This window comes from Musa acuminata, chromosome BXJ2-11 (genome assembly GCF_036884655.1).
Source record: "Musa acuminata AAA Group cultivar baxijiao chromosome BXJ2-11, Cavendish_Baxijiao_AAA, whole genome shotgun sequence".
Lineage (NCBI taxonomy): Eukaryota > Viridiplantae > Streptophyta > Magnoliopsida > Zingiberales > Musaceae > Musa > Musa acuminata.
In genome coordinates, this window is record NC_088348.1 from 11,110,424 (window position 1) to 11,128,277 (window position 17,854).

A 17,854-nucleotide genomic window follows, 5' to 3' on the forward strand; every position below is an offset into this window, starting at 1 on the left:
AATTTGACACAAATCAAATCCTACTTTTACCTGAACATCATGTTCCAGATTCAACATAATGGAACAGCTTTTATTCCAATTACTCCCTCCATTTCCAGGTTGCACAATAAACTTCTGGTTGTTTCTTACCTGGCAAAAATTTTTCAAGCAACCTGAACTGACTAGAATTTGACTCAAATCAAATCTCATTCAAAATAAGACTTTTACCTAAACATCATGGTGTCCAGATTCAACATATTGGAACATCTTTTATTCAACATGAGAAGGTGAATTTGTGAATCTACAATTCTTCACCAAAAAAAAAAAAATCATGTGTAATACCAACCTTACTGAAGTTAAATAACACTACTAAAAATAACAAAGTAGTTGCAATCTTAATTGTAAGTTCCATTGCTGTTACTTAGTACCCTCATTATAAAGATTCTCCACGAAAGCATTTCTCTGCTGCATGGCAGCAAGACTAATCAACTAAAGGTTTAACAAATCTTCACAACTTAAATAGAGAAATTGTCATTCTGCCTCCTATATTTTCTTTGACATTTCTGAAGAAAATTCAGTACCACTCATAAGCTTAAAGTGCAACCTTAAAGGTACGCATTCCTAATTGTTGGGTAGCCTTTTAAATTTCAAGTCACTACATTTATTGACTGTATCCACACCAGCTTGAGGGAACAATGTTAAATTGATATTTATTCATAATATACTGCATTTTTTCACATAACCCTCTCAAAATTTGTATTAAGATCCAGAGATCATTCATGCCATGGATAATAATGATGCTTATATTGCAAATAAACAAAGAATTACATATACACACATGATTGAAACTCATGGGATACCAAGATATAATGATGGACTTAGATGTCACACAAAGAATGAGTTAAGACCTATGCCTACTAGCACATATTGGCATTCACATAGAAAGGGTGGTGCATTGTTCAAACCTACAGCCAAAACAGAGTGTGGGGACCATCAATTGTGCAGTCTTACCCTTGTGAGAAAAAAGTTGTTTTCGTGACCCGAATTTTTATTCATGTAAATCATAAAGAAGCAATCGTACCGTGAGACCAAGGCCCACCCTCTCATGGAGCAAGGTTCTCAAGCTGACACAAAATTGGCATTGAGAATGCATGCATTTAGCACCCTTAGTTTTATGATATTATGTTTGTTTAAATTTGATTGATTCTAATTACCAGATGTTTGGGTGGGGATGGGGGAAGAAAACCTATAAACCAATTAGTAAAGGAATAATTTATTAATCATATCCCCCACAATATAATGATTTTATTTCAACAAATACAGCCTCTTGCAACAAAATAATTTGTATTTCATTCATCCATCAAGCTACACAAATGATCACATATAAAGAGAGAGGATTTTTTTTTTCAACATTTCATCAATAGGTCTAGAAGATGTTTATCCCACCATCATGCATGTGTCAGCAAAACATAAAAAAGACATGTGCTTAAGCATGCACCATGTCACGACACCATTTGGCATGAGATGTGTTGTAGGAAGTTAGATACTTGTTAGACACTACTAGATTAGATATCTTATACATTTACTAGTTCTCATTAAATAAATGATGGCACTGTGGTTTTTTTTTTTTTTTTGAGAATGATGTTACACATGTCATCTGACAGACAAAACATTAGTTGAAGGAGTATTACAAGTTCAAAAAGGTAAATAATAAAAGGCTCCAAATATGGAAGTCAATGATGAAAGGGGAGAAAGCAAGCAATTTCTTTCGGCTAGAATCCAGTCAATGTAGGCAACTTTGTAGCATAAAACTTGCATTCCATTTCAAAAAGAAACTATCGCATGTTTGTTCAACCTATTCATGGGAATTGGGATCCACTCATAACATACAAATTTAATATCACATCTTAACTTAATAGGATAACCAGCCTAATTTCATTGAAAGCCTAAACCACTGAACCAAAATGCTTAAACCCAAATTACCAATAATATACTCTCCAAACATTTATAGGTTAATCTTAGTTTTTGTCCACTTTCGATGTAAGACTAAATATTTAAGACCTAAGACTAAATATTTAAGACCTAAAAGTAAAAGAATAGATATTCTGCAAGTTAACAGAATCACATGAAGAAAGCACTACTTATTCCGCAACGAATGGTTGACTACGACCGTGTGCATTAACCTTTCGTTTCTAAAGTGAATCACTTATGTATATATATATATTCTCGTCATCACTTACATGGTTAAAACAACTTCAAGTTCGTGACATTACGAGATCATTCTTAAGATTCGAGCTTTCTTCGGTAAACATCAGAAACTAGGATGACTCTGATCTAAGGGCCACACGCCGTCAGACCAAATACAAGAAGCACCCCCATAGGTAGAACACGAGAAGAAATAAAATGAGGTCATTTATACGACACAGCAATGCCAACTAGCCATTAATCTTCGATCGACAGTTACAGAATCGACTGAGTAGCTATGTGAAATCGACTAGATTGAACAACGAAAGCATCTCCGAGAAAGAGGAATCCACACCTGGAGAAGGCTCGTCGCATAGCTGACGTAGTTCCGTACGACGCCCTGACTAGTGATTCGGATCTCGTTCTCGTTGATGACCGATTCCGGCCGCGGCCTCTCGACCTTCTGGTATCTATCCATGGCTCACAGGGCGCTCCTCCAGCGAAGGCCAAACGAAGGTTAGGGTTATGAGAGGCCGCTTTCTGCTCTGATTCAAGACACTGTTTTGCCGCAGTTTTATAAGAAGCTTGACAAGTTCTATATATATATATATATATATATATATATATATATATATAAACAGCTTCATCACCCCCTCTTACCGCATATGATTAGTTCGATCTTAATACCATTTATTTGATATAATTACTAATTTAAAATAGTTAAAGTCAAATTCTTAATAAGAAACCTTTATAGACTTAGTTATTCTTCCACTTCCCAACATGACTAAATTTAATCATTAATAAAATAACTTAATTTAATATTAGGTTAATTCTGATATGAATTATCACAATCAATCTCTATAGCATAATTTAGTCATTAACTTGGGTTTGAATTACTAGCCCAAAATACATAACTCTATTTGGATGATAATATATCCATTAAATTTTTGTACACCTTATTTAATCTCTTTGACCTCTATCATCATATCTAATACTAGATCATTTATCCTCAATAGAATCATTTACTCATTAACCTATTTATTATGAATCACTAATCCAAAATAATTAACCTAAATTTAATAAATATATATATACATATAATTATATATAATAAATTCTTATTAGCTACTATTAACAGTAGCTATAAATACATTACTTAATTGAGCATGAAAAAAAAATATATTTTTTTTTTATGGATCCAAGAGATGGCAATAGTACTTTAACCCAAAAAATAAAAACACACTTATATTTTATAATGGTTGTCCAACATTGATGAGGTATTTTCAGGGATGGACATAAGTTGAAGATAAGGATTTGATAAGATCTTAAAATCTTATCGTAGCTCTGATACTAAATAATAAGACCCTAAAGTCTTATTGTAAAAAAGAAGAAGAGAAAGGGGATGATCACTTCAAGGGGATCGACCTCCTTGATCGTTTCGAAAGGATCGACCCTCCTTGATCACTTCAAGGGGATCGACCCTCCTTGATCACTTCGAGGGGATCGGCCTCTTAGGTTTTATCAAAAGACAGAATAATATTTTTCATAAATTATTGAAAAGAAGTAATTACATCCCTGTTTATAGAGTTCCACCCAAAGTTCATCAGGACTTGAACTCTAATAATAAATAAATATTAAATAAATCTCTACTTGACTCTAACTAAATCAAACCGACTCAATAAACAACTGGACTAAACAGACTCAATAAACATTATTAAAAAACTTTAAAAAAAGATCCGATTTTAACAATAAATATTATAATATGGAGATCAAGAATTTAAATACTTGTCAGATTTCATTAACCTATTAGACCCTTGAATACTAACATAAATCCATCAGTCAATATAATAATAACAATAATAACAATAATAATAATAATCATCATCATAACTATCAATTACAAGCTATACATTTTGATATGGATACATGTATTTAAATATTTCTACAAATAATTCTGAAGAATTGGAAATTCCTATTTAATAAATATCACAAAAAATTGAGTTCTTTAAGAAGTTCACTAATTCAAATAATAACAGAGAAAGTAGAATAATTCATTTGAATGTACTGGTTCTAATTGCAGCGGATTCTTACTCAAAAATTATTTACCCAAGGGTACCGCAAAGATGAATGCCCCTTCTTAAGGCTCTTAGCAACATATATCCTTCATAAACAATCCAAGTTCAAGCATCCATCTCAATATACCAAGAGAAACTCGTGTTTATAAATATAATATAATCTGATTTTAGGCATATCAATTAAGATGATGGATCTGCCTGCTGGTACAGCAATTGGAGTGTTGCAGTGACATTGTTGCCTTCTCAGGATCATTTGCATTAACACAATGGCAATACAGCATCACCTTCTTCAGCACCCCCTTTGCAAAAACATTTCAGCTACTTCAGGACATTCTTAAGAAAGAGGAGTCGTTTGTCTGTCCAGTCAGCAAAAAATGTGATATTAGACCTTAGAAATGTTGAAGTTGACACAACAAATTAATAATTGCCTGGATGCATAGAACCCATTCATGTCATCAACCATATCAGAAAAGAAAACTTATTACACATATAAATATAATTTCAGAAATAAATGCAGATGAAAATGGCTAGAAACTTATCTCCCTGAAGATACCAGAAGAAACATCTAATCTGAAATCCTTATGGAATGATCATATTATGTTGATTTTGTTTCACTGTTTGACCATAAACTGTATCGACACCTGTAAATCAAAATTGATTGCAGAGTTCATTCATAAAACCAAACCATGACATCATCCAATGAGAAAATCTCTTCAGAAGGCTCTATGTATTTTTGTGTATTCTTTGATGCCTGTGTTTCAGATGAACCAATCACCAAAAACATGCAAAACTAGAACACATACATGGTTTGAACTTCGAAGGACTGCCCCTGGATGATTGTCTGGACTCTTTAGGATCAATTAGAACTTTAAGAATCTGCAAAGACTTGACAGGAAATTCGTCTGAATTTTCTGATGCCAACCATATTGGACAACCATTGATGAGAATCAGTCAATTCACAACTGGTTCCCGTTCCGACCAATCCCAACAAGTTTCAGTGAATTCTGGCCAGTTCTGTCCAAATTTCAGCTTAGTTTAAGAATTGGTCTTGGCCAATCCACTTTGTTTCAAAAATAAAGAAATCCTATTGCATGATCTGATAAGGACTATACAGTAACCAATCTGATGATCTCGAACTTGGATACTAAAGCCAATACCAAAGTAACCAAACAGAACCGCAGTCCTGAAAATTGAGTCATACAAGCCACAGTAATCAAGGTTGATAAAAGTTTAGTTTCCAAGAGTATGAAAATATGTGAAAGACATCCTTCAATGTGAAATAAACGGTGAACAAAAATAATGACAATTGATAAGATATATTAAGGACCATTCTACAAGAAGAAAAAACAACTACCAGTGGGAGCTACCTGAATCTGTTGGAGAACTGTAATGCTTCCATCTCAATTCAAAAACATGGCTTTTGCAATTGCTACAGCAGATAAAATCATCTTTCTAGTTATTACAGGATCCAGATCAAAATTCGTCCTTTGAACTACTTCTGAGCATAAGTTTACTCCAATGTCAGTAAATCCTTCCTGCTTTTCCTCTTCTTTTCAGCCCAAGATGGGCCATATATTACCAGATTCGTCCTGCCAAATCTCCTATCAGCTATCTGCAGTAAGATACTTAATGGGTGAGTATTACTGCTTAACTGATAGGCTTGTCAAACATTTTATTTGAAGGCCTAAAGTGTTTGTGCAACAGAATAAATAGAAACAATGATATACAGGAAAATTCAACATGCTACCTGAATGAGGAAAAATAGAAATTGACCGTTGGGGCCTTTATTGAGGCTTTAAATCCCTCTCCCTCTCCTCCTTCACTCACTCTCTCATTCTCGCTCTTTCTCACTGTCATTTGTGAACTCTTACTTGCGACTAAAAGTTCTTAAATGGCTCAAGATCAATGGAAGAAACTTCCTCCCAACAGATCCAAAAAGATAAATTCAATTTTTACTCCTTAGATCCAAACTATTCATTTATGGCTTAGATACACTTTATTCTTATCTAAATAGAAAAAATCTTTACAAATGATTTTTTCCTATTTTCTGACCATTTTCCAGCCTGTTTTCCGAAAACTGATACATACCAGCATACCATCTCACAGTACTAACCAGTCAATGCCAGTCCACCAAGGGACGGATACCACCAATCAACACGGCACAACGGTCCTTGGTTTATACAATATGTCCATCTATAGTATATTACATTTCATCTATCTTTATGCTGAAATGGTGTCTGGGATATGAGGTGTTAGGTAGAGAAGAAAATGAGGAACTGATAAATTAAACAATTGAGTTCAGAATCATAAGCAAAAATATCTGCTTCATACAATTAATAGATGATATAATTAATTCCTTAACTCTGACCGTGACCGCCCCCCGCCCCCCCTCTTTTTTTTTTTTCTTGCAAATGATAGAGGGGAGGGCCTCCACCTAGGGAAATACCTAGGCGAGTACCATGTCATCATCTCCACAGACACTTGAACCTAGAACCTCTTCAAGAAAAAGAGGTAATACAAACAGAGGCCTCAGTGCACTCAAAGAAACTTGCAAACAATTTTGGTTCAATTTGCATCTATTCGCTAAAGATCATCATAAAAAATATGGACCAACAATTCAGTGACACCATTTATTTTAATATATTATTCTGCCCACTCTCCCTGTAGTAAATTTGTTGATTAACCTTTGTATATTTGAAGAAAGTATTCTTAATGACAAAAAATGTCTTGCCAGAGCAGAAGTGCCACAGGAAATGCTGCAAAACAATTCCGTTCCAACAGGCACATTCTAGTTCACACACCACCTGTGCTGATAACCTTAAGGCCTAATATTCATAGGTATCCAGGACATCAAGTATCCGTATAGGCCTACATCTACATGAAAAATTACCATAATGCCATATGGAAAAGATAAATCATGAAAAGAATATCATTGCCAGTACATTCTAGTTGAATTAAACACTAATAAGTTATAGAACCATAATCATTTTGTGTACAGATTGTGCCAAAAAAATGTACAAGAACTAGTTTATTCAGTGGTAACACAAAATAAAACAAAGAAATCGAATATTAAATGCCGGTAAAAGAATGGGTGACAGGAATCATAGAGAAAAGCTTTAACACACAAAATAGTGTGACTTGCACATTTGAGCCTTGGTCCTATGACAGCAACAGCGATTTGTGACATAATTTAATAATCAGGGTAGTAAAATAAACATAAGCATGACATTAATAAACAAGAGGGATAAGTTTAACAAGCATAGATTTATTATTATAGACTAATATACAGCAAGGGACAAGCTATGATAATCCACACGAAAAAAACATCTTGTATGATGACAAACAAAATGTTATAGTCCACACTATGAGTTCCTTTCACCAAAGAACTAGAACAAATAAACAAAATGTCCCAAGTCATGATCCATCCCAATGGAATAACTTAAGCCCAAGTTAATAGTACTATATTCATTAGACCCTTATAAGTTAATCAAAATCTATAGCCACTTCCAATGTCAAACTAAATCAAAATATTGAAATATTTCTCGCTTGAAGATTTGATTAGGAACCAAAATAGGTCATAAACCTTAATGCATGTGAGGCCTAGCCTAGTGATGGCTTCACACTATGGCGTGCCCTTTAGTCCCGTCCACAAGTAGTCCTTTCTTAGTCGAGTCCTTCACCCTCCTCAATACTAGATTACTTCTAATACCATTTATCATGACTACTTCCAATAAGATAACTTTAACTTATTAAACCTGAACCACCAGTCCAAAATGCCTAAATCTAACTTACAACATTCTACCCATCAAACCCTTATAAACCCATAATCAATTCTAATGTGAGACTAAAGCAGGGTATTATATCCCTAATATTAAAACATTTAAAAAAAACAAATTTTTTGTAACAAACTATTGTTCTAATTTAATCCCTTATCAACCTAAAACAAAAGTATTTTACTGTCTGACAAGTGCCAACATAACGAAATAAAAAATTATCATACTATTAAAGATATTAAGATAAGAATACAAAAATAAAAAGTTGATAGAAAGTACTTTTATGAGATGACCACAAGAGTCAGCCAACAAAGTCTTAAGGGGATACTCCACCAGCTAGCAAAAAAAGACAAGTATTACAGTTAAATCTGACCAGAGCAGCATTAAGAAAAAAGAAAAAAATTATGCCAAAGCATGACTCACGATGAAACAGTCTTCTCCAACCAAAGGTGATTTTCCAAGATGATCCATGAGCACGGTATAATCGACGGCCATGTAGGGTGGTGTGACACTTATATAGTCAAATGATATGTTCTTATCTGCAACAGAAGAAAATTTTCAAATTTATCAGCTATGGCAAGTCTTTAGACTGAAGAGCTAGCAACTTGAAAACATAAAGAATGACTCAGCTAGATAAGAATTAATATTGAAACAAGGCCATAAATTATTTTTTTGGATACAGTTTAAATATGTTGTTATTATAGGCAATATTAGTCATTCAATAACTAAAATCAATTTACAAATTCTAATATGGTATGGCCACCAAAAGTGAAAATGATCAGTGATTTAAAAAGCGCGAGGCGCCAAAAGGCGCCAAGGTCCAAAAATGCCCAAGGCGCTAAGCGCTCGCCCGAACGAAGCGAGGCGCTAAAATATAAAAATATATAATATAATTAATAAATATAATTATTTAAAATTTTAAATAAAAATATGCTATTAAATTAAAAAAATCTAAGATACAAAATCACAATGTCACATTAACAAAAAGTTTCAAAATTCAAAACAATAAAATTTTATTAACAGTGTTGAAAATTAATCATTTCAAAATTCAAATAAACTTAATATTAACAATATAAGCCTGCTGACGAAGAAACGATGAAGCAGCGGCGAGTGGCGACAGCGGCAAGCAGCAGCGGCAGCGGGAAAGGGAGCGGGAGCGGCGAGCAGCGACAGCGGCAAGTAGCGGCAGCGGGAGCAGGAGCAGGAGCGACGAGTAGCAGGAGGCGCGAGCAGCGACAGAGGCAGCGTTTGCGACCAGCGACAGTGGCGAGCGGCGACAACGACAACGTTTGCGAGCAGCGACAGTGGCGAGCAGCGAGATTGGGATCGGGATCGGGATCAGGATCGGGATCGGGAGCGGCGGTGGCGGTGGCAGTGGCAGCGGGTTAGGGTTGGGTAAGGGTTAGGGTTGGGTAAAGGTTATATCGGTTTAGTTGGTTCGATTGAACTAACTAGCAACCGAACCAGGACCGAACCAGACCTAAAATCCTGGTTCGGTCGCCTTGGTTTACCCAGGCGCTCACCCGAAGCGCCCAAGTGGCACCTGTTTGAAGCGCGCCACCTGGGAGATTAGTGAGGCGCTCGGGCCTCGCCTCGCCTCGCCCGAGCGCCCGAGCGCCTTTTTCAATCACTGAAAATGATACCATATATTCTTACATAACAGTGGAACCAACACACCAACCAATCACTGTATGCATAAGCACACTAAAATATGTCCAAGTTTCGCTAAAATAAGCACTCATCCTAAATGTATCATATTGGCATCCTATGATGGGTATCAACTTGAACTAGAAAACATCTCCAGCGAGAAAATTGCAAAAATTTCATAAATATAACATCTTAGTGTCTCAAGGAAATAGATAATAGTCAAAAGAGCAATATAATAGCTAAAAGTACATCCGGCAGAAGGGTTGTAGGAAAGGTATCCCTCAACATGAAGCATCATTTCTTCAGATAAAAGTTTTCTACAAATGAAATTTTAATTTGTCCATTTGTGAGATCTTTGTTTTTTAGCTTTGACCATGGGATTATTTTAAAAAACAGATCTCTCCTCTACAAGGAGTACCAAGCAATCTAGGCTCAACTTATTGTTAATACATTCAATTTGAGATGCTTAGTAGACAAACATGTGGACTCATATCCCAATAATCAATTTACAACCTGATGCAGCTTTCCAAAAGAGACAACATAGACAACAAAATGTCATGCTAGTACAATTTCAACAAGATGTACAACATCTTTGAAAGTTGGGAATGTGCCACCTAGTCCATCCATATTAGATTGTGATAAGTATTTACATGAAATCCCAACCAAATACATAATGGATACATCCAGAACAATTTTATTTTATATCTATACTCTTATATTGATAAGTGGCTGACCCAATTGGATCCTTTACCACTTTTGGGTCTTCCACTCTTCTTAAGTGGGTGAAGGAAAGAAGTTCTTGTTTACCTAACAATGTTGTGTCGATGGATGCATATCGGCACAATGTTATGAAGCCATTAGACACCGAATCACCCTCCTAAGGGTCCCACCTCCACTGGCAGCTAGATTTTCTATTTGTCTATTATTTTAGTTATACTCTTGTCTCCTAAGAATCACCCTCCTAAGGAGGGTTTTACATCTTGAGTATAGATCCACACTGGTGGATGACCAGATTTACATGGATTCGTTAATAATGATGTACTGAAACATGGTAGACTAGTATGTACCATAATACAGAGAAGGGGAAGTAGAAGGAGAAAAAGAGGAGGGAAAAGCAAAAGAGGAAGAGGAGAGGAGGGAGAGAAGGAAAAGAAGGGATAAACGTGTCTTTAGATGGGATTGTGTACCATACTGCAAGTCTTGGTAATCGTTTTGCTACAATTACAGCATAATTATCATACCTTAGTGGTTTATTCTCGTCTCTCACTCTCTCCCTTTCATCTTTGTAAAGGTTAATTCTTGAATTGGAAATACTCTGATAGGAAGATCATTTATAGAATGTAAAAATGGTCATCACTCAACCTACAAGACAGGTTGAAAAATACCATGCAGAAACAATACCAACATGCATCATGTCAATCTACAACAAAGATGCCAATGTTGACCTTTGATATGTGCTACCCTATACAGTGCCAAGAAGATATAGGCACACCCCTACACCATGGTATGAAAATCCTTGCCTAACAACAGTGCATTTGAAAAAGAAAAAGCTTCTCATGGAAGATGTATTCTGAATCTCTGCCAATTCTGTTTTGCTTTGGCAAGCCAACATTTGGTTAGAGGTGGCAAACAAATTTTGTAAGAAAGGCCCAAACTTAATGTACTTGAGACATTCACAAAATTTTTTAAAGTGCTATTAATGAGTGGTGAAATGATTAATACGAGGAGAGGTAGAGGGTGACCTGAAAAGAAATTACAAAAAAAATATAATTGAAGATTTAGATACTCTTAGCTAAGGATATGACTTTCACATAACTCAACGATACAAAAAAATCCATGCAACTGATATCAAATAGTTAGGAATTTATGACTTTGTTGTTGTTATTATTGTATGGGCATCAACGTTTGAAACTCCACCTAATATTTTTAATGTCAGTCTACTTTTTCAAGAAGTGCAACTTATTAATAAAATTTTTTAAATTATATATATATATATATATATATATATATATATATATATATATATATATATATATCATAAGTTTCATCAAGGTTCGTCATACCACGGTGTACCGCCCGATATATACCAGTTTGACAAGGGACCGATATAGGTGGTACATATCAGTCTATCGACATACCTCATTGTATTGTGTGTCGGTATATCGGTATGTACTGTACTGATGACCGATCAGTACATCAGCACGGATCGGTAAACCGAACCATGAGTTTCATAATCTAAATAATATTTCAATTGTGTGCATCCAAGTCCACTTTGTGTCTTAGCTTGATTAAATTGTAAGAAAATAAAAAGGGCTAACTGTGATGCAATCTATCATACATCCAAACAATCTAAATTTTTGAGAGTTACATTTTTTAGAAAAATAAAAGAACAAATAATAGTGTACTATATCAAAAATATTAAAGCACCCATAACTATAAAAAGGAAAATAAGAAATATCGCAGATCTTATATCTTCATTCAATGTGAAGGTAAAATTGGATACCCTTTTGTTGCCTAAATACAGAACTATTTTGTGAATCAATATTAAAATCCATGCCAAAATTAACATAAAACATCACTATCTCGAATATTATGCATTAGCAATAGAACTTGTAATAAGTATATCTATATTATTAACCCATAAATCAACACTAGTATAGCTTAACTTTCCTATATTGTAGGCAAGGTTGACCAATTCCTCTAATTTTAATTATTGACTGTCATGAACTCATTATGTATAAAGATAATGCATCCAAAGCCTCCTTGAAGCACACCAATCCTGACGCAAGTACATACGAAAGTCAAGCATGGTCTCTATCACAAGAACCTCAAATCCATTAGTCAACCACCCACTGTACTCAGTGATTTGGTGTTTAATTCTATGATACTCTATACCCAATACAACTTTACCAAGGACAAGAAGGGATTGGCAAAGGCATGCCCTTCATGTGAGAGCAAATGATTAACTAATATGTTAGCTTCTTGGGATTTTATTCCACTTTAAACCAAATTGTAAAGAATTTGCAAATAAAATATATACTTTCCAATTAACTATTGTAGGCATTATTTTACTTCAATGGAAGGATACTAAATATGAGAGGACTAAAATTTAACCTCACACTGATACAAATAAAGCATGCCAGGTACAATAAACTTCTAATCTTCAAAATCCTATCAACAAATATAAACATATAAGCAGTGTTAAACACCACTTGATGACCCTTAAGGCAAAATAACTTAGTACCCTATTTGACTCAATAAAACCAGCAACTGAGCTTCTATAAAAACATCAAAGACTTCCATGATTTACCAAAATATAAAACATGATCATACAACTTAGGAACCCAGAAATGATTTCTAACATTCCCAAAAATAGAGGGTAAAAGATATTACTTCTTAAAAAAATGGATAATTTCTCTTCAGAACAGTATAATCAGTAGACTCAAAACACTCAACGGAACAAAATGGTTCATGAGTATACCGCCTACTAATCACATCTTACTTTGTCAACAATATACAGACATAGGCCATGGATGCATGCCCATGAAGTGCACGTCATGCCTCGATGGGCACAACAAAGTGCTTTAATCATAGAAAAATGTGAAAACGTTCACAAGTGTTACAGTGAACATTATTTGGTGCTTTTTGTTAGTAGCACATATGCGTTTGAAAAAATGTACCAACTCCATTCTGTGGCAGCCACAAGCCACTAAGCATGCATGGAGCACTTAGTTTGACTCTAATATTTAATTAATAAGTGAGCAAGCTACCAATAATCTAGAGATGCAAACAAAATTATGACCACAGTTATTGCCGATTATAAGAAAAAGGAATAGTTATCAGTAAAGCCAGTCCTTTGGACAAATTTATGGTCCTAGTTAAGGTTGACAAGGATTGCAATGAACTAATGGCAGGTAAAGCAACATGAGTACCTGAAGATTGTTCAGCTTGCTCCAAGAATCTTTCAACACGAATTGTATGTATAACTGAAACATTAGAAAATCCTGTCCATTCTAAATTGGGTTGCAGCACTTCAGAGACAACCCAAGGATCCATCTCAACGAAGTGTACCTGGGAAAAGAAGCAAATTGGCGGTTTACAATAAATAACACATAAAACGATGAAGAAGAATAGAACAAGGAGACGGCTTATATTGGCAAGATATTAATTTTCATTAAACAATGAGCCACCAATCAAGGATAACCAACTTGGTAAATCCAAACAAACAGAAACCGACTATTTTGTCTACCAGATCATAAGGGTTGCCAGCAAGATCAGTTGTGAAACTCAGAAGCTGAAGCAGGTATGAAATGAGACGGACAGAAATACTTGAAACTAATATACAAATAAAGTTTCTAACTTAGAAAACACCTCTGAACATCCACGGCTTATAGCTTCAATTCCAACAGATCCAGTTCCACTATACAAGTCCAACCAGCGTCCTGGCCTTAGCGAAGCAGGACAGCCACCAGCCACCTAAAAGCCATAGAAACTATTGAAACCAATCTCATTATTGGAGATATATATATATATATATATATATATATATATATATATATTATGGTATGCTAAGGATGCTGAAGATTATAATTGTGACATTTTCAAGTACAAATAAATTGCAATTTTAAATAACACCAACTAAGTTCTGCAGATCTCATCCATACCAGTAAAATATCAAAGGCTGCTCCTCTGACAACTTCCATCATAGGTCGGACATCCATACCTTTAGGCGAAAGCAACTTCTTCCTGCGAGCTTTTCCTCCTAACACCTAGGCAAAAAAAAAAAAACAAAATCCATTTCTTAATTAACAAAGCCATGACAATCTGAGAAATAAACTTGAAATTGAACAAATAAACCATCCTGTATTTTCTCAATCTCCAAAAATGAAGAAGCATCAAAAGGATATGGTTCATGATAAATAATTATGAAGTTACCTGAAACATAGCAGTTGCAGAAAAGGGAACTGTAGTCATAAACTAAATCATACAAATATGAGAAACAAGTGAGGAGGCAAATTTCTGGAAGGATTACTGAACGAATGTTGTACCCAAGTTGGAAGTTTCAAATTACAAGTAAATTAAACCCATAGAGTCATCCCAGGGCCTCATCCTGTAAGATGCTTGATGTGGCCATGATTCAAACTTCAAAGTTAACAACTGGGAATGAATGACACAAGACCATGATGTTCCTAAAGAACTAATTAAAAAATGGTTCTACCTGGTCAAGATTTTTTCTTTTAGGCATGTGATTTTGTAATGATATACAGTTAATAAAAGTTGCTCTCACGAATGCACAAACTGAATTTTTCCTTCTACTTATCAAGTATGATTAATTTATGCATTTTAATCATTTTAACAGGAAACCTCTTTATGGTTCCCTATTTGCTCAAGCCCTATGGTAGAGGTTGATACCTAAACCAGCCATCTAATTGGTTAAGTGTTGCTACACTTTGCAAGGAACACAGCTATGTTAAAATGGCATGTATATTCAGTAGTTGTTATACAATGGTCTTGTGATTGCTATATACTACTTTTGCCAAGATTTTCAGGATCTAGGTCAGAGTTGAGATCTGGATTGCCACTCTGTTAAGATTGGATCTGAACTACCTAGCTATTACTTAGACCAACTGATTAATAAACCTGGACCTATACAGAGTTTTAAAACATTTCAAAACTCAAACCAACTTAAATGAATCCTAATCTACACTTGGATGGCATCAATCATTTAGTTGAAAATGATGTGTGCAAACAATCACCTAAACAGTAAAAAAGTTCACAAAAGTTCTCCTCAAAAGTAGTTTTATCACAACATTGCTTACGTGATGCTGCACAAAACCAATTATGACAATCCGGGTATCCTAGTTCCAGTAAATAAGTAGAACAATAGTAAATTAGACCTTAACCCATTTAATTAATAATGCTTTTATTATAATCAAATGTGTACAGGAATTTTTTATTGGTCCATTTTCCCTCACTTTTATCTTTTAGAATCATGAACCCATGTTTTCCTCCATTTTCACAGACTAGAAGCGCACAAAATAACTAATTTCCCAAAAAAGGAAAATCACCATAATTTGCAGAAATTTTGGAAATATAGAAAAAAGCAAGGAAAGAAGACCATCATATATATATATATATATATATATATATATATATGCACCCCAGAAAGGCAGGTGCATCGCCCCACGAGACTCATTAAAGGATCCAAGTATCAAGAAGATGTTCCAAGAGGAAAGATGAACATCTCAATAGATTTGGGAGGATGAATGACCTAAAAGGGAAAATAAATAAAAAAAGGTATAATGCCTTCTATAAAAAATGCAAATGTATTTATATTAAATATGGGGATGGAAACATCAAGAAAAAAGTTATGCACTCAAACATGAGCTGCTTTCCCCTTTGCACAAAAAGACCAGCACGGAAGCATTCATGTTCACCTTTTTTTTCCAGAAAAAAGGAAACTATATTAACAGCATTCATGTTCGCTTATCAATGTCTGGGAGATATGACAATCATCAATATGGGGTAGCACATTAGCTGAAGGTATTTCCACTATTTCCCTAACTTCGTTATTAGCCTTAAAAGTTAGAATCATGCGACAAGATAGCTGAGATTATATTGTGGACTGATCCTTGGCGTAGGGACTACTATTGTCGAAAAGCATGAAATCTCTCGATAATGGTGCACAAAGTAGCCTGAAGCTAGGGAAAACAGCTGCCACTTCAAAGCTAGTTTGTACCCATGTGCACAATGTAAAACACAGTAAGAACTTCCCGCGGGGAGTACCTGAAGCAGCCTATGGGTAGTCCGCGGCGGCGGCTTCGGCTCGTCAAGTGGCAGGGGCATGCGCTTCCCCTTCCCAGCCCTGTTTTCTTCATCCCTCCTCCTCCTCCTCAGCTACGGCGTGCATTGATGATTCAACCAAATACAACAAAGATTGAAGAATTACACAGGGGAGTAGATACAGTTAATGAGAAAAGAGGAAGAATAAATCGAACCTTGTGGGCAGATAGGGAGATGCAGTCCGACGGGTCGAGGCCGTGGGTCTCCAGTATTTCTTGCTTCCGCTCCAACTCACGCCCGTAGACCGGCCTAGCATCTGCGCCACGCCACGAAACATTCCAACAAATAGGCCCGGGTTAGTCGGTTGAGTAATTCGTGTAGAGAGTGGTGAAGGAAGAAGATTATTCATACTGGAGGAGGAGGAGAGGATGAGAACGGAAGTGCGGCGGCGGTGAGGGTCGGCATTGGGGAAGCCGAAGAGGGGAAAGAGGGCGGCGGGGAGGGATGAAGGGCTTGCGGAAGTACGAAGATGACGCTGTTGACGGTGATGAAGGGAGGAGAACGGAGGAGAAGGAGAGAGGGCAGAGGACGCCATCAGCGGCAGCGACGCCCAATTATGCTCGGGTTGAGGGGAGGGAGGGGGAAGAGCCAATCCATGAAACAGATCATATAAATATCTTTGCATAAATATTATCGGAGTCTCAAAACCGCACCAACACGAATACCGGCCCTGTTATTGGAGAGGTACGGCAGCTATTTGGTCGATCGCACGTGGGTGCCCACAGGTAATCTAATCAACAGTCAGGTACACGGGTCTTTGGCGATTAAAATGCAAAAGCTTGATACTCAGAGTGTTCCCACTAATCTACCTGCCTTAATGATTGGTGATAACGATGGTTGTTTGGCGAGTCCCGCAGTCCGTCCCAAATAGAATCCGACGGATGTTCGTGTCATTATACCCCTTTAGAAGCCGCCTATGTTAAGCTAATTAATTTTTTGAAATCTAAATAAAAGGGGAACGATCATATTCTCACAGTGTTGTTAAATGGTTCGTCTAGTAATGGTCAGCCTAGACGATGAACATTTAATTTATATTATAATATTTATATAAATATACTTATCTTAAATGTCATCGATTTTATTTATATATTTATCTTAAAACAACGATACTATAGGTGGTGGCAGACCAACGACACTATCGATTTTATCTTAAATGTCAACGTCCTAGTTATATTTTCGATGGTGACGGACAACGACACTTTAGGCGGTTGTTGTGGATGAGAAAAGAAGACAAATGGAGTGGAGGAAGAATATGACATAGATGTCGACACTTTACGTTTGTGTCAATACCGATGTAGATGTCAAGCAGCCCTTTCGTCACTCTGCATCTACGTCGATGTCGACACAAATGTA

At 35.8% G+C, this 17,854-nt stretch overlaps 1 protein-coding gene across 2 annotated transcripts; it reads right to left on the reverse strand.

Moving 5' to 3' along the window:
- Positions 1-4,008: 4,008 nt before the first annotated feature.
- Positions 4,009-17,096, reverse strand: LOC135628017 (uncharacterized). Of its 2 annotated transcripts, XM_065134541.1 has the most exons (11): positions 16,853-17,096; positions 16,657-16,757; positions 16,445-16,555; positions 14,323-14,427; positions 14,030-14,134; positions 13,591-13,729; positions 8,435-8,550; positions 8,291-8,347; positions 5,606-5,850; positions 5,042-5,421; positions 4,009-4,879 (listed from the first exon to the last, which is right to left on the reverse strand). In XM_065134541.1, the coding sequence occupies exons 1-9, from the start codon at positions 17,034-17,036 to the stop codon at positions 5,749-5,751; spliced, it is 1,020 nt and encodes a 339-aa protein (XP_064990613.1). In that variant the 5' UTR covers positions 17,037-17,096; the 3' UTR covers positions 4,009-4,879; positions 5,042-5,421; positions 5,606-5,748. The 2 variants fall into 2 exon arrangements, with proteins under 2 accessions (XP_064990613.1, XP_064990614.1); XM_065134542.1 differs by lacking the exon at positions 5,042-5,421 and having other exon boundaries at positions 4,009-4,594.
- Positions 17,097-17,854: the final 758 nt, after the last annotated feature.

Excerpts from the sequence above, each read along its gene's own strand:
- LOC135628017 (XM_065134542.1), bottom strand. The coding sequence starts at position 17,036 with ATGGCGTCCTCTGCCCTCTCTCCTTCTCCTCCGTTCTCCTCCCTTCAT. Across the intron at positions 16,556-16,656 it reads TCTCCCTATCTGCCCACAAG|CTGAGGAGGAGGAGGAGGGA; the intron begins GTTCGATTTATT and ends TGCACGCCGTAG. Across the intron at positions 8,551-13,590 it reads GCAAGCTGAACAATCTTCAG|ATAAGAACATATCATTTGAC; the intron begins GTACTCATGTTG and ends CTTCTGTTGCAG.